At 43.5% G+C, this 17,449-nt stretch overlaps 1 protein-coding gene across 32 annotated transcripts in view; it reads right to left on the reverse strand.

Annotated features, from left to right (window-relative positions):
• The window catches only part of DOCK9 (dedicator of cytokinesis 9), a 326,031-nt gene that overhangs the window by 133,887 nt on the left and 174,695 nt on the right, over positions 1-17,449 (reverse strand). For all 32 annotated transcript variants that reach the window (XR_002173395.3, XR_002173394.3, XR_012327751.1 and 29 more), the window contains exon 3: positions 557-646. Coding sequence is in view for 27 of the 32 variants with exons in the window: in XM_019920847.3 (XP_019776406.1) it covers positions 557-646 (90 nt within the window). In the remaining 5 variants the exon portion in view is untranslated. The remainder of the gene's footprint in view (positions 1-556; positions 647-17,449) is intronic.

The following is a 17,449-nucleotide window of genomic DNA, read 5'->3' on the forward strand; positions in this document are numbered from 1 at the left end:
CTTTCCTCCTTAACGAAAGAGTCGTTTTCTGTATGTTCAAACAAAAGTAATAATAATCATATATTGATCAGGGATAGTTAGGCTCTGCTCATTGTTACCTGGTACTTCATGAATATTGAACTAATCTTGATAATAAATTACAAGTATAAACACATAAATGAAGTCAACGAATACATAAATGCATATGCTGAGTCTCCATTAAAAACAATATAACACCATTGTAAAGCAATTATACTCCAATAAAGATGTAAAAAAAAAAAAAAAAACCAGCAAAAAAAAACACACAAAAAAACAATATCAAAGTCTGCTGGGTGTCCAGTGAGTTCATTCACAAGTTACTCCTATTCTAAGGCTATGAGATAAGTTTTGTAGAATTCATGTTTTGTCATCAAATTGACCCCTGTTGACATTTCTGTCCAAGTTTCAGACTCTGAAAACTTCTTATTATTTTTCTATTCTAACTTCCACCATAAAAATGTAATTACCTCTTTGACACTTTCTTGAAAATATCACTGAAATTTTTAAAAGGGGAGGAGGCATAGAAGAAATACATTACCTCTGTAACAAATAAGCTCTGAGCTTCCTGCTGTGCGTTGGCAGGGATGGTGGAGCATACGTACCGCCCCTGTCGTCTCAGGATGGCCGTCTGTGAAGGAAGCACCAGGACACGCTCGGTTAAGTGAAGACGTTAAGGCGCCAGCCTCCCAGGGCAGTGGGGCCCTTCCCCTTCCTCTGCAGTCGCACCCCGTGGACCCCAGACTCCAGTTGGCTCCTTAAACTTCAAAAGGTGGGGGCAGTGGCTCCCAAGTCCTTCTGGATCACGGGCTCAAGGACCCCTCCAGGCAGGGAAGAGGCCCCTTTCAGAGACCCTAACATTCCCCCACCCCACGTGCTTGATCTAGTCCCACGAAGTTGCCTTTTACTTGCTGGATTGCGGCAGTTTTAAAACTGTGGTAAAAGAGACATAACATTCACCATTTGAACCATTTTTAAGTGTACCGTTCAGGGGCATTAAGTACATTCACACTGTTATACATCCATCTCTTAACTGCCTTTTACAACTGTTCTTATTCACTGCCACATCCCCAGTGGGACCCGTAGCAGGTCCTTAATATTTGTTGACTGAATCTGTGACTGTGAACACTACCTTCCCTCCTGTAACTGAGAACTGCTCCTGTTTCATGAGGCTTAAATGCTTATTCTAAATAATAAAATCTCTCATGACTTTAGGCAGCAACACATCTACCCTAATTAACACTGTAGTGTAGGGACTGTAATGTCAATTCGAGTTAACTAGGCCTTGGGCTTCAGGAAGGAATGTTCTAGATTTTTTCTCCCATGGACTGTAATCCTTGGATACTATTAACAGATCATAGTTATAAAACAGCACACAAGAAACCAGCTTGTTGACAGAATCTATCCCATTGGTTCCTGAGGCTAATTACTAAGCTAGGATCTCCCAGCATCTGTCCCATCTGTTTTTCTTCTTCCTAAGATTGGAGGAAACTTTGGGTCAGATCTGTGGTCCCTCCTCTGCCAGCACAGGGGAAGAACTCCAGGGCATACATTTTTAAATAATCTTATTTCCTGCCCGTATTGTCTCTCTGTTGTGTCTGCTTCACCTGTCTTTACTCTTTGCTTGCACTGTGACCATCTTTGAAAGCAATCTTAAAACCTACTTTTACAATAAGGCTTCCTTATTCTACAGGAAGAGAAGGAAGGAACTCTGTTCTCTACCAAAGTCCTTCACAGGTGAATTATTAATTCATTCAGCCTCCTCCACGAGGGCTTTCAACACCCTGGCTCTTGGCTTCTTTGTGAAAGTCACAAATGGTGACCCTTCTTACACACCTGGTTCCATGAAATGCCATAGAGATGAATGACAGTAGGCACTGGAGGCAAAATCTATTCAAAAAACTTCAAAGTAAAACATCGATTGTCAAAACTGTTAAGAATCAGGTATACCAGTAAAGGGGAATTAAGAAATTATGTGCACTTCGAAGAAGGACACATTCTATACCCCCACTTACTGCGTCCTTATCTTGATTTATTTGGGTCTATCACGATTTTTTGAAACTAATTATCATACTTTAAAAATGTTCATGAAATGGCTCAGGTCAAGAAATAGGACTATTAGGGTCATTTCCAGCTCATTCCCCATCAGAACATTGGGAAGAAATAAAATTTATTACAGAATTTTCCTAGTGGAATTACCAACTCAAGAAACTTTAATTATGTGACACTTTTCCAAACACCCCTTTAAGGTAAGAAAAATAGGAAATGAAACCTTTTTATTATTGTGGATCAAAGTGCATTACGTTTTCAATTTAAAAAGAAAGCAACTTTACTCATTAAAGATAGACGACTTTTAACAGATAAGAGAGCACTGGGCATAATTAAACCAATCATCCATGTGTTTATTACCACCCACCAATACCAGAAGGGTGTAAGAAAGAAGAACACAGAAGCACAGGCTGGTACGAGAGGGAAGAGTCTAAGAGGGGAGTCTAAATCCGACAGGGAGGAGAAGTGGACATCAAGAAGATGAAGACGTGCACTGAGGCAAAGATGCTTACGCTACACTGTACAGGATGAGTACAAGTTGTGTTTAGTACAAAAAGGAAGAGAAATGTGAAGATAAGCCTACCCTTAGAAAGTTAAAATAACAAAATCAAGTCATAATAGATGAGATTAGTTTTTTGCATACACATAAAAAGCAAACCCATTAAGTCCTAGAATTAAAAATATATACGCCAAAGAAAAAACTGCCTAAAACTCTAATTAGCTTGAATTAAACATCTCTAAAACCGCACCAACCTACAGCCTAGTCAATGGTTTTAACTAGGGAAAGAATGAGCCAACAGAAAGAACAGGGCTTGTATGACCAAAGCAATTTTGTCAATGTCTTTGTCATCATTTAATAGGAAAGGCTGGGATCCATCAGGCTGTGACCCACTGGGGGACTCCTGGACTTGGCTCCAATGAGGAGTCACAGTTTGATGTCACCAGTTGCCAAGGTCTTTCCTCTTGTTCCCTCTGCTTTGAGTTTAGCCTTACCAACCCACTTGTTTATCATAATTCCCATTTCGACTCTCCTAATCAGAGAACACACAGCCAATGAATGTATTCTGATCTGCTTATTAATTCTAGTTCTCAATGCACATTATTAAATGGTATTCTGGTTTAACTTCTCCATATAGTTTATGTATTAAAAGTCACATTCAGGTAATAGTCTACTGTATGTCAAATCGATTCACATTAAATTTCTGTAGTTTTATTTATCTGGCTTATAACAGAGTCCAAATCAGTACCTGCAGATTTATACTCAATGAACACTAAAACTCTTCTCAAATATGAGCTTAATTTTCTTTTTCATGGTTGTGGTATTCTTTCCTACTTTACTATTAACTAAAATCATATTCCTGCTAAAAGATGGGTCTGTGTCCACCTTATATAAATCATCATCAAGGTGGACATTCAAAGAACATCAGTCCCATCCCTTTGTTTGGAAATAAATTATTTCCATTCTACTAAAAAAGCTGTACATCTGCAAGGGGTAGGGGGAAAAAAACAGTGCACACTATGAAGTGTGATAAGATCTGAAAATTAAATCTAAACATAGCTAGCATCTCAAACATCCTTTGGGATATAAATCTCACAATACAAAATACAATTTAAAGCCCAGCTTCCCTGGTGGCACAGTGGTTGAGAGTCCACCTGCCGATGCAGGGGACACGGGTTTGTGACCCGGTCCGGGAAGATCCCACATGCCGCAGGGCGGCTGGGCCCGTGAGCCATGGCCGCTGAGCCTGCGCGTCTGGAGCCTGTGCTCCGCAACGGGAGAGGCCACAACAGTGAGAGGCCCGCGTACCACAAAAAAACAAAAATAAAAATAAAAGCCTTCTTCTAGCAACTATAACAGATTCAATTATTTTCAGTCAATATTGTTTCTTAGGTTAAACACTGGCAGTGCTTGACGCACAGAAATCCTTAATTACCTTGGCCAAGTATGGGCGTGAGTCTTATGAGGCCTTCCACAAAATTTTAGGACTAATTGAAAAGGTAACTTAGGACTGCAAAAGGAGGAGAAAAAGGTGAAGTCCTCTTCTAAAGGACTTATATAATGATGCATGGACACCTGAGAGCCTAGGCCAATCTTTATGGGACTTTTTTTTTTAATGGAATGAACTGATGAAATGCAGAGGTGCCCCCAGATCCGAAGATAAAGGGTACAATTTACGACTATCTCCAAGTCTAGTTAGGAGGACAAATTTCAAATAGAGCCTTTTTTATTTTAAAAACTTTTTTTTTCCTCTTGGTTGAAATGATTCCCTCCAAAAACTGGGGTCACTTTAATGGCTATGAGCCGTAATCAGGAATGCGGGATGCTCAGCCCAGGGAAGCAGGGTCCCTGAAGGGAACATACAGAGGTACCACGTCTCCTCACCTGGGCACAACCCCAGGGCCTTCCGGGCATGTCCTGCCCCTCTTCTTCACCACTCACTGCTCTTCCCTGATGGCCTGCTGTGGCCCTGTTTCTTTAGCTTTAACTTGGAATCCCTCTTACTAATGAACTTCCTGCCCCCAACCTGGCCAGGGCTCTGTCTTTCCTCCGTAGGGTGCTGGCTAACACGCTACCTTGACCCCACTTGAGGCTGGGATACCAAGAAGCTCATGTTTCAAACCACAAGCAATGTGAAGCACATAATTTAATTAAACTTCCTATGGAAGAATTTGAGAAGTGATCTTGGAAAGAGGTTGGACTTGAGAGCCAGGAAACCTGAGTTCTCATCTGAGCTCTGCCTCTAATTAGCTGTGTAATCTTGGAGGAAAGTTTTAACTTTCCAAATCCAGAATTTTCTAGGATCTCTAGGTTTTCTTTGTGGTTTAAAAACTCCATAGTTCCATGGAATTCTAAGTCTCTCTCTCACAAGTGGTTTATTATGAGTGCTACGAATTGCTTTGTGAGAAACTAAAAACTTAAAAGACATCCAGAAAAAAGATGAATACGCTGTATCTTTTTTGATTTATAGTCATATTACCCCACTTACTTTTTTAATGAAAGGAATTGTTTTGATGTGTTTTTATGAAAGGAATTGGATTAAAAGGAGGGAAGATTCACTCTGTAGACTTAAATACAGGCGTTAGTATTAACGAAGATGTTCTTTTGTGTCATCATTTCTTTATTTTTCTAATCCTCTCAACTCATAAGGCGCCAGATTTTTTTTATTAATCACTTTACAATGGGCATTAAACTATAACAAAACAACCCTCTTAATTCCTGGTGGGAAGTATGCATATCTACTGGGTGTCTAATATATCATATTTTATAGGACTTACGATTCAGACATTGAAACAAAAGGCCCACCCTTCCCCTGGGACACAGGAACAATGAGCTGGAGACAAAATCCCAGAGAAGTGGGTGGGCTGTAACCTGAGCCAGCTGTGCGTATCTACAAGGACTCTCCCCATCTCTCCTGTCCTAAGGAGCGCAGGGCAGGGAGTGTCCGCCCTCAGACAGAAAACAAACATCACGGGCAGCCCAGGAGGGAGTGCGAGCTCAGAGGTGGCTGCTCCTCGGGTGTCCTAAGCAGAACAACTCCGAAGGAAGGAGAGGCCAAAGTGCACCACCTGAGACACAGAAGAGGTGAAGAGGGTTCTCCTCAGTAATCGGTCAGTAGGTATGGCTGCAGAACAGAGAGAGAGAAGGGATTCCTATGCTCCTGCCATCTTACCTCTAAGATGGGCCTTGAGGCCTGGGGAGTGAGGGTAGGAGGGGCCAAGGCGCAGTGAAGGGAGGCAAGTGGATGTGGCAGAAATCAAAGCCCAGGTGGTCTGGGTAAGACTGAGCTCTTAGGCGGGCATGGCCCATCTCCCTAGCTAAAGAGTAAGCCCTGGGTTGAATTTTTATTGTGCTCAACTGCGCCAAGTGGATTTTCAACTGCTCCCTGCTAGAGAGACGGCTCTCAACACCTCCTCCCTCTGTCTCTAGGTCCCTCTGAATCTGCTGGAAATACCCCCTTGGATGCATGTCCGTACATTAAACGTTTTGTATCCTGCACAATATTAAACCTCACTTTAGACAAGGCTGGGAACTTAGCTGCAACTTACTGAGCACAGCAGTAATGGAACCTTTCCAAATATCTGGCAGATGCATTTGTTTCAGAGCAGATGACTAGCTTTTGAGAGGATTCAGTTCCAAGCTAGGCTGGAAACTGAAATCCACACAGGGCGTTCCCCGCATCTCACTGCAGAGATCAGAGCCACAGTGTTCCATGAAGGTCAGACAAGTCCATTTCCAGGGAAGCGGTTTCCTGAGGATTCTCAATGTTTAATGCACTAATAATCAAGAAAACAAATAGGGCATGGGACAAGACAAGGGTCCAGAGAAAGATGTCCACTTAGGTTTCTAGAGGGACTTAATAAAAAACAACTCCCGAGAAACTAAAACATTACAAGGACAGAGCCTAATATGGGCAGAGAAACGGACATCTCTCTGCCTCTCTCTGACAGCTCCTCTTCACTAGTCCTTGCCCGGTGCCCAGGTTTCCATCTTTAACTGTCTCTCTCTCTTCCCTCAACAGCATCACCCTGTGCCGTCCAGGACTTTCCTTGCTGTACATCCCCATGACAACGCACCGATTTAGGGGGCTCTTGTGTGAACCTCAGTGTGACACCCTCCCTGACGGGGATGTCTGCCTTCCCTCAACCAGCCCTCTGCACAGCTGCCAGTCATCTTTCTGAAACACTTATCAATAGCGTCATGCCTCAGCTTGAATCCTTTCAAGGACCCCCACCACCACGGCCATGAGAATAAAGTCCAGACTCCTCAGCATGACCTGACCTTTGGTGACCCACAGTACTGACTTCTCTGGACTCCTCTCCTGCCCGTCTCTGACCCTCCAACACGCGGGCTACTTCTGACTCCCTAACGTAGCAGCCCCTGCGCCTGGCTGCGGGGCTGCTCACTCCCACCTCCTGCAGCACATGGCACACACGCAGTTCTGTGGAAATTACTCAGAAACCTTGCTGCATCGCCCACCAGACTCAAGAACCTCAAACTGTGCTAGTCATCTTTGCTTCTCCAACACCCTTACATAACGTCTGGCCTAACCTGAATGTCTGAATGAATGGGCAGTCGGGACTTTTAAATGGAATCACTTGGGGCTCCGAATGAGACAGTGTCTTAGCAACTGGTGAGACATCAGGTAGCTCTGTCACTGCATAGTGTCCTGTTTCCTAAAGTGTCATATATGTACATTTATAAATGTCAGTAGACCTTTGATAGTCATAAAAATTTCACTCTGCTACCTTGAAAACCCCCAAATTATGTATTACATAACAGCTTGGTCAAATGCAGTAAATTATAACTAAATAAGTTAAATGTTCAAAACCCTTCATGACCAGACTCATCAATTGGGGGGCGGGGGGTGTTTGGTATTACAGAGAAGCTGGTTTCTTTTTTTTTTTTTTAATAAATTTATTTATTTTTGGCTGCGTTGGGTCTTCGTTGCTGCACGCGGGCTTTCTCTAGCTGCAGCAAGCGGGGGTTACTCTTCGTCACAGTGCGCGGGCTTCTCGTTGCGGTGGTTTCTCTTGTTGTGGAGCACGGGCTCTAGGCACACAGCCTTCAGTAGTTGTGGCACGTGGGCTCAGTAGTTGTGGCTCGTGGGCTCTAGAGCACAGGCTCAGTAGTTGTGGCACACGGGCTTAGCTGCTCCACGGCATGTGGGATCTTCCCGGACCAGGGCTCAAACTCATGTCCCCGGAACTGGCAGGCGGATTCTTAACCGCTGCGCCAGCAGGGAAATCCCTCTAATCACTTAAGTATCACTGCAGAAGTGAGGACGGGGCTGGCTATCCAGAAAACCAGGAGAGGCCTTGCAGCCACCTGAGTGGACACGTGGCAGGTCCAGCTTCCCCATGAGTAAGGGGCTCAGCCTGCTCCACATCATATGACTTTGCAACTAAAAACTGCCAACCTCAAAAATAAAACGATGTTACCTAGAGGAGAGGAAGGAGACTCCACTAAGCATCCTGGGCACTCAGCTCCCTCCCTGCTGCCTGGCGGGCATCAGCCAGTGTGTACAAAGAGCTTCCTTGAATGGTGGTATCTCTTTGGATTCTCACACATCTAATGAGAACCCCAATTTCAGGGCAAATGTTATCCCTGAATTACAGGTTAAGAAAGGTGAATTTACATGGGAGCATCATTTAAAAAAAAAAAAAAAAAGGAAAGGTGAATTTTAGGAAGGTTTATGGCTTACTGAAATACCCAGATTAGTGACAGACAGACCTGGGGCTAAAATCTAGACCCAGATGACTACATCTCAGGTCTTGCCACTACCCTATTGTCTAGAACAACTACCATTCTATTCAGTAACAGAGCCTTGAGGAAGGGGTAGGCAAGTGTAGCTTCTTTCATTTTCTAGTTGTCTGTGTATGGTTCTCTATGTCTTCTTTAGAATGCAATTTTAGTTGTTAAAAACACCATACCTTTGTGCGAATACCTAGCGTAGTGAATATGCTTCACGTTAAAACATGTCCATTATTTATATACTTCCAATATCCCAATGAAGTTTCCTTTCAGGACTTGCCTTAGGGAGGCACACGCCTTCATTCACACGTAAGGACTCGCTCGTGCATCAAGGATAATTTCACACAAGCCCCTCTGCGCATTTACCAGCACCGCCAGGACGGGCTGCTCAGAGCAGCCCTTCAAAGCCTGGGACGCCAGGCAAAGTTCTATCTTACACACAGTGGAGCAGAGGTTATGCTTTGCGGATAAAATGCTAAGCAGATGGGGAAGTCCTGATTGGAGGACTTCTGACATCAGGGAACTTCACGGAACTCCCTTAATTTGTCCTCACTGGATCTCAGGCACACACTCAAGGGTGCTGCTGATGCAAGGTCCATCAAACCCACACAGGACACTCGGCAGGGCCCAGGTTCTGCCAGGCAACCCTGGTAGGAAAAGGCAGAGGTATGGACACAGCAGGACCCATTCAGGTTGTAGGAACCACGAGTGTGTGCCTAGTAATATGTTAAATGGCATCTGATGATTCTGAGGCCAAAACCCAGCTTTTCTTTTTCTTGAAGGACTTCTGAGTTTTGTTTTTGCATGCAAACATGTCTGCCTCTCTTCTACTCCCTTGACCCACCACCTTGAGCTGTGCCCTTACAACCACAAAGGCAGCTGGTGCCGAGATCTCAAATCCATCCATTTACTCAAAACATATTAAATGGGCTTCCCTGGTGGCGCAGTGGTTGAGAGTCCGCCTGCCGATGCAGGGGACACTGGTTCGTGCCCCGGTCCGGGAAGATCCCACATGCCGCAGAGCGGCTGGGCCCGTGAGCCATGGCCACTAAGCCTGCGCGTCCGGAGCCTGTGCTCCGCAACGGGAGGGGCCACAGCGGTGAGAGACCCACGTACCTCAAAAAAAAAAAAAAACATATTAAATGCTTACCACGAATTAAGCACTGTTGTAGGAACATCACAAATGCAAAGGTGAATTTTCAAAAAGCTATGGTTTATAATAAAAAAACAACAACTATGGTTTGCCACCCTCACAGAGGTTTTATTTTCTATTTGGGGAGAAAATAATAAAGTCTTATAGTTACAAATAACCATAATAAAGAATGATTTTCAGTGAATGCTAGAGATACGGTATAAATAAATCTCCACTGCTTGCACTGTCTTAAGATTTCATCTTGGCTCAAATCTTCCTCTGTCAATGCCTGTGAGTAGTGTTTAATAACCTAAAACATATACATGAATCACATAGATAAAAGTGTCCTTCTACCCGTCACTGGTTACACATGAGGTCTGTGCTTACCCAATTCCACTCACTGTAGAACCTTCACTGGTCTCTCTGACCTATTTAAAATGTGAGCAAACGTTATTTTTAAAAAGCAAAGAAAATTTGAAAAAGAAAGAAAGAGAGTGAGTGAGACAGAAGGGAGGGAGAGAGGAAGGAAAGAAAATGTGACCTGATATGGGGAAAACATGCATATAGTAATGGACTACTAGACTCATCCAGTATCTTTTATTCTACCTGAGAAGAGAATAAAATCTTAGATTCACTTATGAAGGTAATATTTTGTGTGTGTGTGTTTTATTTCATCTAGTTATTTATGTAGGTAATCTTAACTCCCCACTCGATCATAAGTTTTCCTAAGCACTGCATGGTGTTTCTAACAAAAATCATGTCATACATTGCCGGTATGGTGGGGGAGGTGGGGGAAAGAGCTACTTCCCTCACCCGGCTGTCTTGAGGAAAAATGAAGAAAATGTCTAAAGTGCTAGTAAACATAGAAATCAACCTGGCAAGTTTTTCCTCTAATGGTGTTCACAAAAGGCACCACAGCTCCCTGAGGTGCCCTGCTGCTGGCGCACCATCACACCGCATTCTGTACGAACGCCCCAGCTCCCTAGGAGAACAAAGAACGCGCATCAGTCATATCCCCTAGAGTTGCATCCCATGGAGCATGGCATGGGCCACCCTCCACTGAAGAACGGGCCTCCTCTGCTTGCACAGAGCACAGGGACCCAGAGGTACACCTGTGGGCAGTGAGGAAGACCAGAGTACCCACCTGGGTGCCACATCAGCCGAACCTCGCTGGTTACGGCCAGACTGTCCTCCTACCCTACAAGGCTGCTACCTTCATTTAGAAAGGATGGCACAAATCAAAGTTAATTATGGTTCTTCAATATATTTCTGTATTTTCTGATTGAGAATCTGATATAGAAGCTGATTTTCAAAAGCAATTTTCCCCTTCACCAAAGGAACACTGAATTGGCATACTTCCAAGGCTGATATTCCTTTAAAGTGGGTGAGCTGAACACAAAGGTTTTAACAAATTAAGGAACAAATGTAACAGTCAAGGTAATAATAATGACCAAGGTTCCTAAATCACTTCTTTTCCTGCTGCATTTCTAACAAGAAAGGTTACAATATATACCTTCCAAGGGCCTAAGGATCCATGTCAAGCTTACATTAAATGATCAAAATAGTCATTTGAGGAGCTATACCCATAACTTACTTCTTATTTCAGTTTGATTTTATATATCATTTAAATTCATTAGACCTGGTAGTTGGGCTGAACATTTTCACGTCTATTAATCTTCTGAATTTCTATCCAACTATTATTCAGTGCTCACACATGTCAGTTCACCTTTCCTGTGGGCCCTCCACAGTCACCCACACTCCACGCTGCCTACCCAGCACTCCACCTGTGGGATGACAAACACAGCAACGCCCCTTCTCCCAGCGCCACCTTCCATCCTTCCAGCTCCCCTGCACCAGGCACTTCAGCTTGTTCATCCTCAGGGTCCTCCCGTGTCTTCTCCTCCCCATCCAACATCCACCTCTGAACACTCCCCAGCAGCCGAAAGTCCTGAGGACTCAGCTTCCGCGTCCTTGGGTCCGGCAGCTACACGCCCACCCCTTTGCCATGAACACTTCCCAGCAGCTGAGAGTCCTGAGGACTCAGCTTCCGCGTTTTTGGGTCCCGCAGCTACACGCCCACCCCTTTGCCATCTTAACCCCCATCCTTTGTTTTCTTTTCTCTGTTCTTAAGCTGTTAACATTCCCAACAAGGCTGATTTCATCAAAATCTTAGGTGGAAGGAGCCCGCTCTTGGTTGGTGATTCATACATTCTCACTCTCTCTTTCTCTCACTCACTCCTTCCATTCAATGAGCACTTCTTGAATTCCTACTCTGTGCCATGTGTCCTGTGTGCTCGGGAAACATCAGTGAATATGACTGAGATCCCCACCCTCACGGGGTTCACATGAATAAACAATAAACATGTGAGTATCTTAGAAGCAGGTAAGTAATATGCTGAGGAAGAAAGAAAACAGAGCAAGGTAAAGAGGACCTGGAACGCCAAGAGGGTGAAGGGCATGGCAGCAGGCAAGGGCCTCACGGAGAAGTAAGAACTGGAGAAAGGCCTGCAGTGAGTGAGTGAGAGCTGGATAAAGAACTCTCCGGGAAGAGGAACAGCCTGAGAAGAGGCCCTGGGGCAGGAGGCTGCCTGGAGTGACAGAGGAGCCCCACGGAGGCCAGTATGGCTGCAGCAGAGAGTGGGGAGGCGACTGGTCAGAGAGGTGCAGTGGACAAGAGCACGGCCACAGTAAGACTTCCCTGAAACTTAGTTTTTAAAAGATCACTCTGGCTACTCTGTCAGCATAGACAGGAGGAAGGGCAAGGATAGGATCTGGAAGACCTGATAGGATTAACCAAGGTAAGAAGGGATGAGGGCGGTGGCCACGGTTACAGCAGTAGGGGTACTGACTGATGACTCTTACTGTTACGCCCTCCCCTTCCCAAGCCCCATAGCCTGCTTTCCAAACCCTCCTGACCCGCCCCCAGGCTGCTCTTCACCTGGGCCAACCTGACATTAGCTCCCTCAGCCCAATTCACCTCTAAATTTCTCAAATACCCAATCCTCTCCTTCCCATTCAGAGACAGAACTCTCTGTCCTTCCTGAACTCTTCCTGCAGAGACCCTTCATTCCATCCCCACAGGGCCCCCTAAAGAGTCTTGCTTCAAAACTCACCCCGAGAGCTTGCATCTTCAATCTCTTCCTCATTCCTGGACTTCCCTTCCTAGCTCATTCTCTCAGTCCTGATAAAACCTCCTGTTATTGCTCTGACTTACGATGATCCCTTCTCTCTGCTACCATTTAACGCTAACCTCTGTGCCCCACGCACTCACTTCTTCAGCCCTCGCAAGAAACAACCATCACAGGCAATGATGCCCTAGCTATCAACTCCGAGGACCATTCTCCCACGCCAGTGCCAGGAGCGCATGACGGTCTGCTCTTTTTGCCTGCCTTCTTCAAAACGCTTCTCACTCCCTTCCAGGGCCCCACAGTTTCCTGGTTCTTTTCCCACTTTCTGTATCTGATTCCCACCCCCGCTTCCTCCTAGGTGAAGGTGTTCCCCAAGATTCAGTCCCCTGGAGGGCACTCTCATGCTCTCGGTACCTGTGGCTGCTGTCTCACATTTCTGCGGGTGAGCCCAGACTGATAACCCTGGCTTCTCTCTTAGGCTGGACTTCTGCATTTCCAACCACTTTAAGGGCTCAGCACCTGGATGCCCCACTATCTCAATGTTCGAAGAATAAATTCCCATGGGATTCAATTTGTCATGACAGTGGTCACATTCTCCTTCTTATTATTAATATTAATTCAATATCTTCTCTCCTAAGTTTTGAGCAATTTGAAAGCAGGAACCCTGTCTGAGCTCTTTGCACAAAGAGTATAACTCTAAACTATATGCTAAATAAATACACTCTTCAACTCAGCTCATCAGTGCTATCCAAAAAATACGCTTTTCTTTTTAAGACATACTTGATGATAAAAAAAAAAAAAAAAGACCTGTCACTGTTTTCTGTAAAAGGCAGAATTCTTGACCTGGAATTAAAATCCTCACCTCCTGAAGTTCTGGACAACGTCAATTTGGAAACATTATTTATCCAGAGTTTTCAGGTAGGTTCAATCCTAGACATGAACTAATAACCCAAAACCCACAATGTTCACAGAAACTGACATTGTTGGCCACTGAATGCAGACCGATACAAATTTTGAGGAACTTTATCAAAAGAACACTTTCCAATAAAAAGCCCAAAACAAAGTATTGAGATTATTTTTTGGCAGCATATAATAAAAAGCAAGGACAAAACACTGTGGAAAAAAAAAAAATTCTTTCTTTTCAAAAGGACAGATGGGAAATGAGATGAGGGACTTCCAGCCCCTTTGTAAGTTGTGGGGCCTGGTTTCCTTTTCAGGTCAGTGGTTTGTAGATCATTATCAGTCTCATGTAAGCAGAAGAGGAAAAGAAACAGAAGAAAAATAAAAATCAGGATGTTATTTAAAGGGAAATGGATTGACCACATTTTTCGATACAATGCTGAGAACACTCTAGGATTCTCCCGTATCTAAACTTTTCCAAAAGTGAAAATTTCTAGAGTTGCCAATTATTAATAATTTTCCCATCTTTTAAATTCTCTTGCTAAAGAGATTTGACATTGATGATACACCATGAAATGTCAATAGCAAGAACACCTGAGAGACACTCCTTGCCCTGACTTCTCACACAACTTCCAGGAAGACAACAATTTCACGTCTGTACAGCACAGAAAACCCGTAACATCCTGCTCTTTTTTCTTCATTGTGGTATAATGTCCATAACATAAAATGTACATGTCAACCATTGTTAAGAGTACAATTCAGTAGCGTTAAGAATATCCTCATTACTGTACAGCTGTCACCACCATCCATGCATAGAACTCTTCTCATCTTGCAAAACTGAAATCTGTAGCCATTAAATAATTAACTCTCCATCCCCCCTCCTCCATCTCCTGGCAACCACCATTCCACTTTCTGTCTGGATAAATTTGACTATTCTAGGTATCTCATGCAAGTGGGATACAATATTTGTCCTTTTTTGACTCATTTCAATTAGCGCAGTGTCCTTTTTTGACTCATTTCAATTAGCGTAATGTCCTCCAAGTTCATCCATGTACAATATTTGTCCTTTTTTGACTCATTTCAATTAGCGTAATAACCTCCAAGTTCATCCATGTACAATATTTGTCCTTTTCTGACTCATTTCAATTAGCGTAATGTCCTCCAATTTCATCCATGTTGCAGCATGTATCAGAACTTCCTTCCTTTTTAAGGCTGAATAATATTCCATTGTGCATATACACAATTTGTTTATCCATCTGCCCATTGATGGACACTTGAGTTTTTTCTTCCTTTGGGCTATTGTGAATAATCCCATTAGGAACATGGATGTACAAGTATCTCTTTGAGTCTCTGCTTTCAATTCTTTTGGGTATATCCCCAGAAGTGGAATATGACATTCTCTCTTTATTTCTTTCATACAAACTCTATGCCTTGTTAGTTTATATCAGACACCGAAGTCTAATGTTTGTGAAATATAAATGGTATCCATAAATTGCCTCCCAACGTCCTTTTTTACTGTTTACTACCTTTTCCATATTCTATCACTTTATAAAATTGCACAAACATTAGTAAGCTGTGTAACAAGCCAGGATACAAGGAGCTCAAAAGCCAGCTATAGATTCAGTGGATTGATGCCAGCAGTTAAGAATGTCACCACCAACTGTATCATCCAGTAAAAGGCTTCCACCTGAAGGAGGAGAACCTTGATTGGAAATCAACGGCCAGACTCACATGGAATTCTGTGTCTCTGACAGGAAAGGGAGGAGCCCTGGGCATTATTTAGTTATGCTTAGATCTGTCATTTCTTAAGCAATAAGTCAACTTACCTTTCTTTTTTCTTTTTTTTGGCCTTACCACACAGCATGTGGGATCTTAGTTCCCCAACCAGGGATCGAACCCATGCCCCCTGCATTGGAAGTGCGGAGTCTTAACCATTGGACCACCAGGGAAGTCCCTCAACTTACCTTTCTTGATCTAAAACATTTTAATCTTAAAGGTTATCATCTCTGTCTAACTGCCTGTTAAAGTTTACCTATTATTTACCCACGGAAAAGTAAGTTCTCAGAGTTTTGCCAAGTAAACTTGAAGAGGCCACAAAACTTTAAGAACAATAAAGGTCCATTAGTCACCAGAAAGTGTGCTCCTTTTATGACTCTGTTTCGCTTCCATTTTATTTTTTTACTTTTATTTTTTTGCGGTACACGGGCCTCTCACTGTTGTGGCCTCTCCCGCTGCAGAGCACAGGCTCCGGACGCGCAGGCTCAGCGGCCATGGCTCACGGGCCCAGCCGCTCCGCAGCATGTGGGATCTTCCCGGACTGGGGCACGAACCCATGTCCCCTGCATCGGCAGGCGGACTCTCAACCACTGCGCCATCAGGGAAGCCCCCATTTTATTTTTATTTCAAAAATTACCTAATTTTCCACCAGACCAAATCATCGGCGCAGCAAAAAGTTTTACAATTCTAGTCACTGGCATTTCCACATGTGCTCACTGGTATTCATAGTCCCTTCATGAATCAAAGAAAACTAACTAATTAATGTTCATAATAACTTTACAGATTTTATACGAAGCCAGAAGCACCCAAGCCTGGCATCCGGCATGCAGAGCTCATGTGGATGTGGAGGTGGATGGGTGGGGAGGGAGGTGACAGAAGCACCAGCACAGCCCCATCCCCAGGGCCACAGCACGGGTGGGGACACTTGAACACAAAAAGCGTGAGAAGCCATTACTGAAAAGCTCTAGACAACGCACTTAGGTATTCATGTAACAATGCAGACAGTAAGTATTAGAGGAACTAAGAGAATGGGGAAAAAATCACTGTGGATTTGAACAACTTCAGAAGACGGGATTTGAAGTGGCCTCAAAGGGTGAGAAGGTTCTAGAAGGATGGGAAAGAAGAGATGATATTGCCGGGAAGGAGAACCATAAAGCCAGGGCAGAGACAGAACAGAACGACCCCAAAGCGCCAGGGTCTGATTCTGAAAAAAAACAAGCGTAGTCTATATGAGCCACGGTAGTCCTACCCCAATCTTGGCAGATAAAACTTCACTGCATAAATATTCTGACAGCTGAGAACTGTCCTTTTGCCTTTTTAAAATTCACATTGACTCTGTCTCTCGGGGTTTTTTGTTTTAAACACTCTTCTCCCACCTTAGACAAGTACACCCAACAACAAACCTTATCTCCATAAGGATCATTTTCAGAGAACTCAGACGTTCTTAGGGGCTGACCAATACCAACATGGGTCTACTTGCGACCTGTACAAATGTTATCATCACTATGCACACCTATAGTTTAGTAAATTGTCATTTTGAATATAGTTGACAGGACTTCACACCAAATTCTATTATCCTAACAGGTAACTAATATTGTTTAACTAGTAAATATAGGATTGCAAATCAACCCCACTATGCATTTTGCTCACTATCTGACCCACTTCCTAACCAACTTGCTACCATTTTTCCATACGAAGTAAAATACTTTCCCCTGATCTAATCTGTTCCCTCTGCCTCTAATAATACAATAATAATTCTGCTCCCATTCTGCCTAAAAATGCAGGGACAGACAGAAGGAATCTGTGACATCACTAAGACATTTGGCTCATTCCACTAACTAGACAGTTATTAAAATCATCAAGACAATTTAGCAAGAAAGCATATAACCTTACTGGATTAGAATACAGGAGTCTCCTAGAAAAAAATAACTATCCAAACTTCACTGTGCCCCATCACAATTACTGTGATGGGGATGAAAGCTGAAATTCAAGCTCCTTAATCTTTGAAAAAACTTCCCCCAAGCAGAACTTAACACTGTTCATTCAATCTTGGCCAGCAGAATGTCAGTGAGTTCTCTGCCGTTCCTAGAATATTTGTGTCTGGTATCCCCAGAGAAGTTGTTATAGGCAAAAGGGACAAAGGAGTTTTTCTCAAAGTTTCAATCATCTGTTTCTACAAATGCTTAAACATCCAGG

This window comes from Tursiops truncatus, chromosome 18, assembly GCF_011762595.2.
Source record: "Tursiops truncatus isolate mTurTru1 chromosome 18, mTurTru1.mat.Y, whole genome shotgun sequence".
Taxonomy (NCBI): domain Eukaryota; kingdom Metazoa; phylum Chordata; class Mammalia; order Artiodactyla; family Delphinidae; genus Tursiops; species Tursiops truncatus.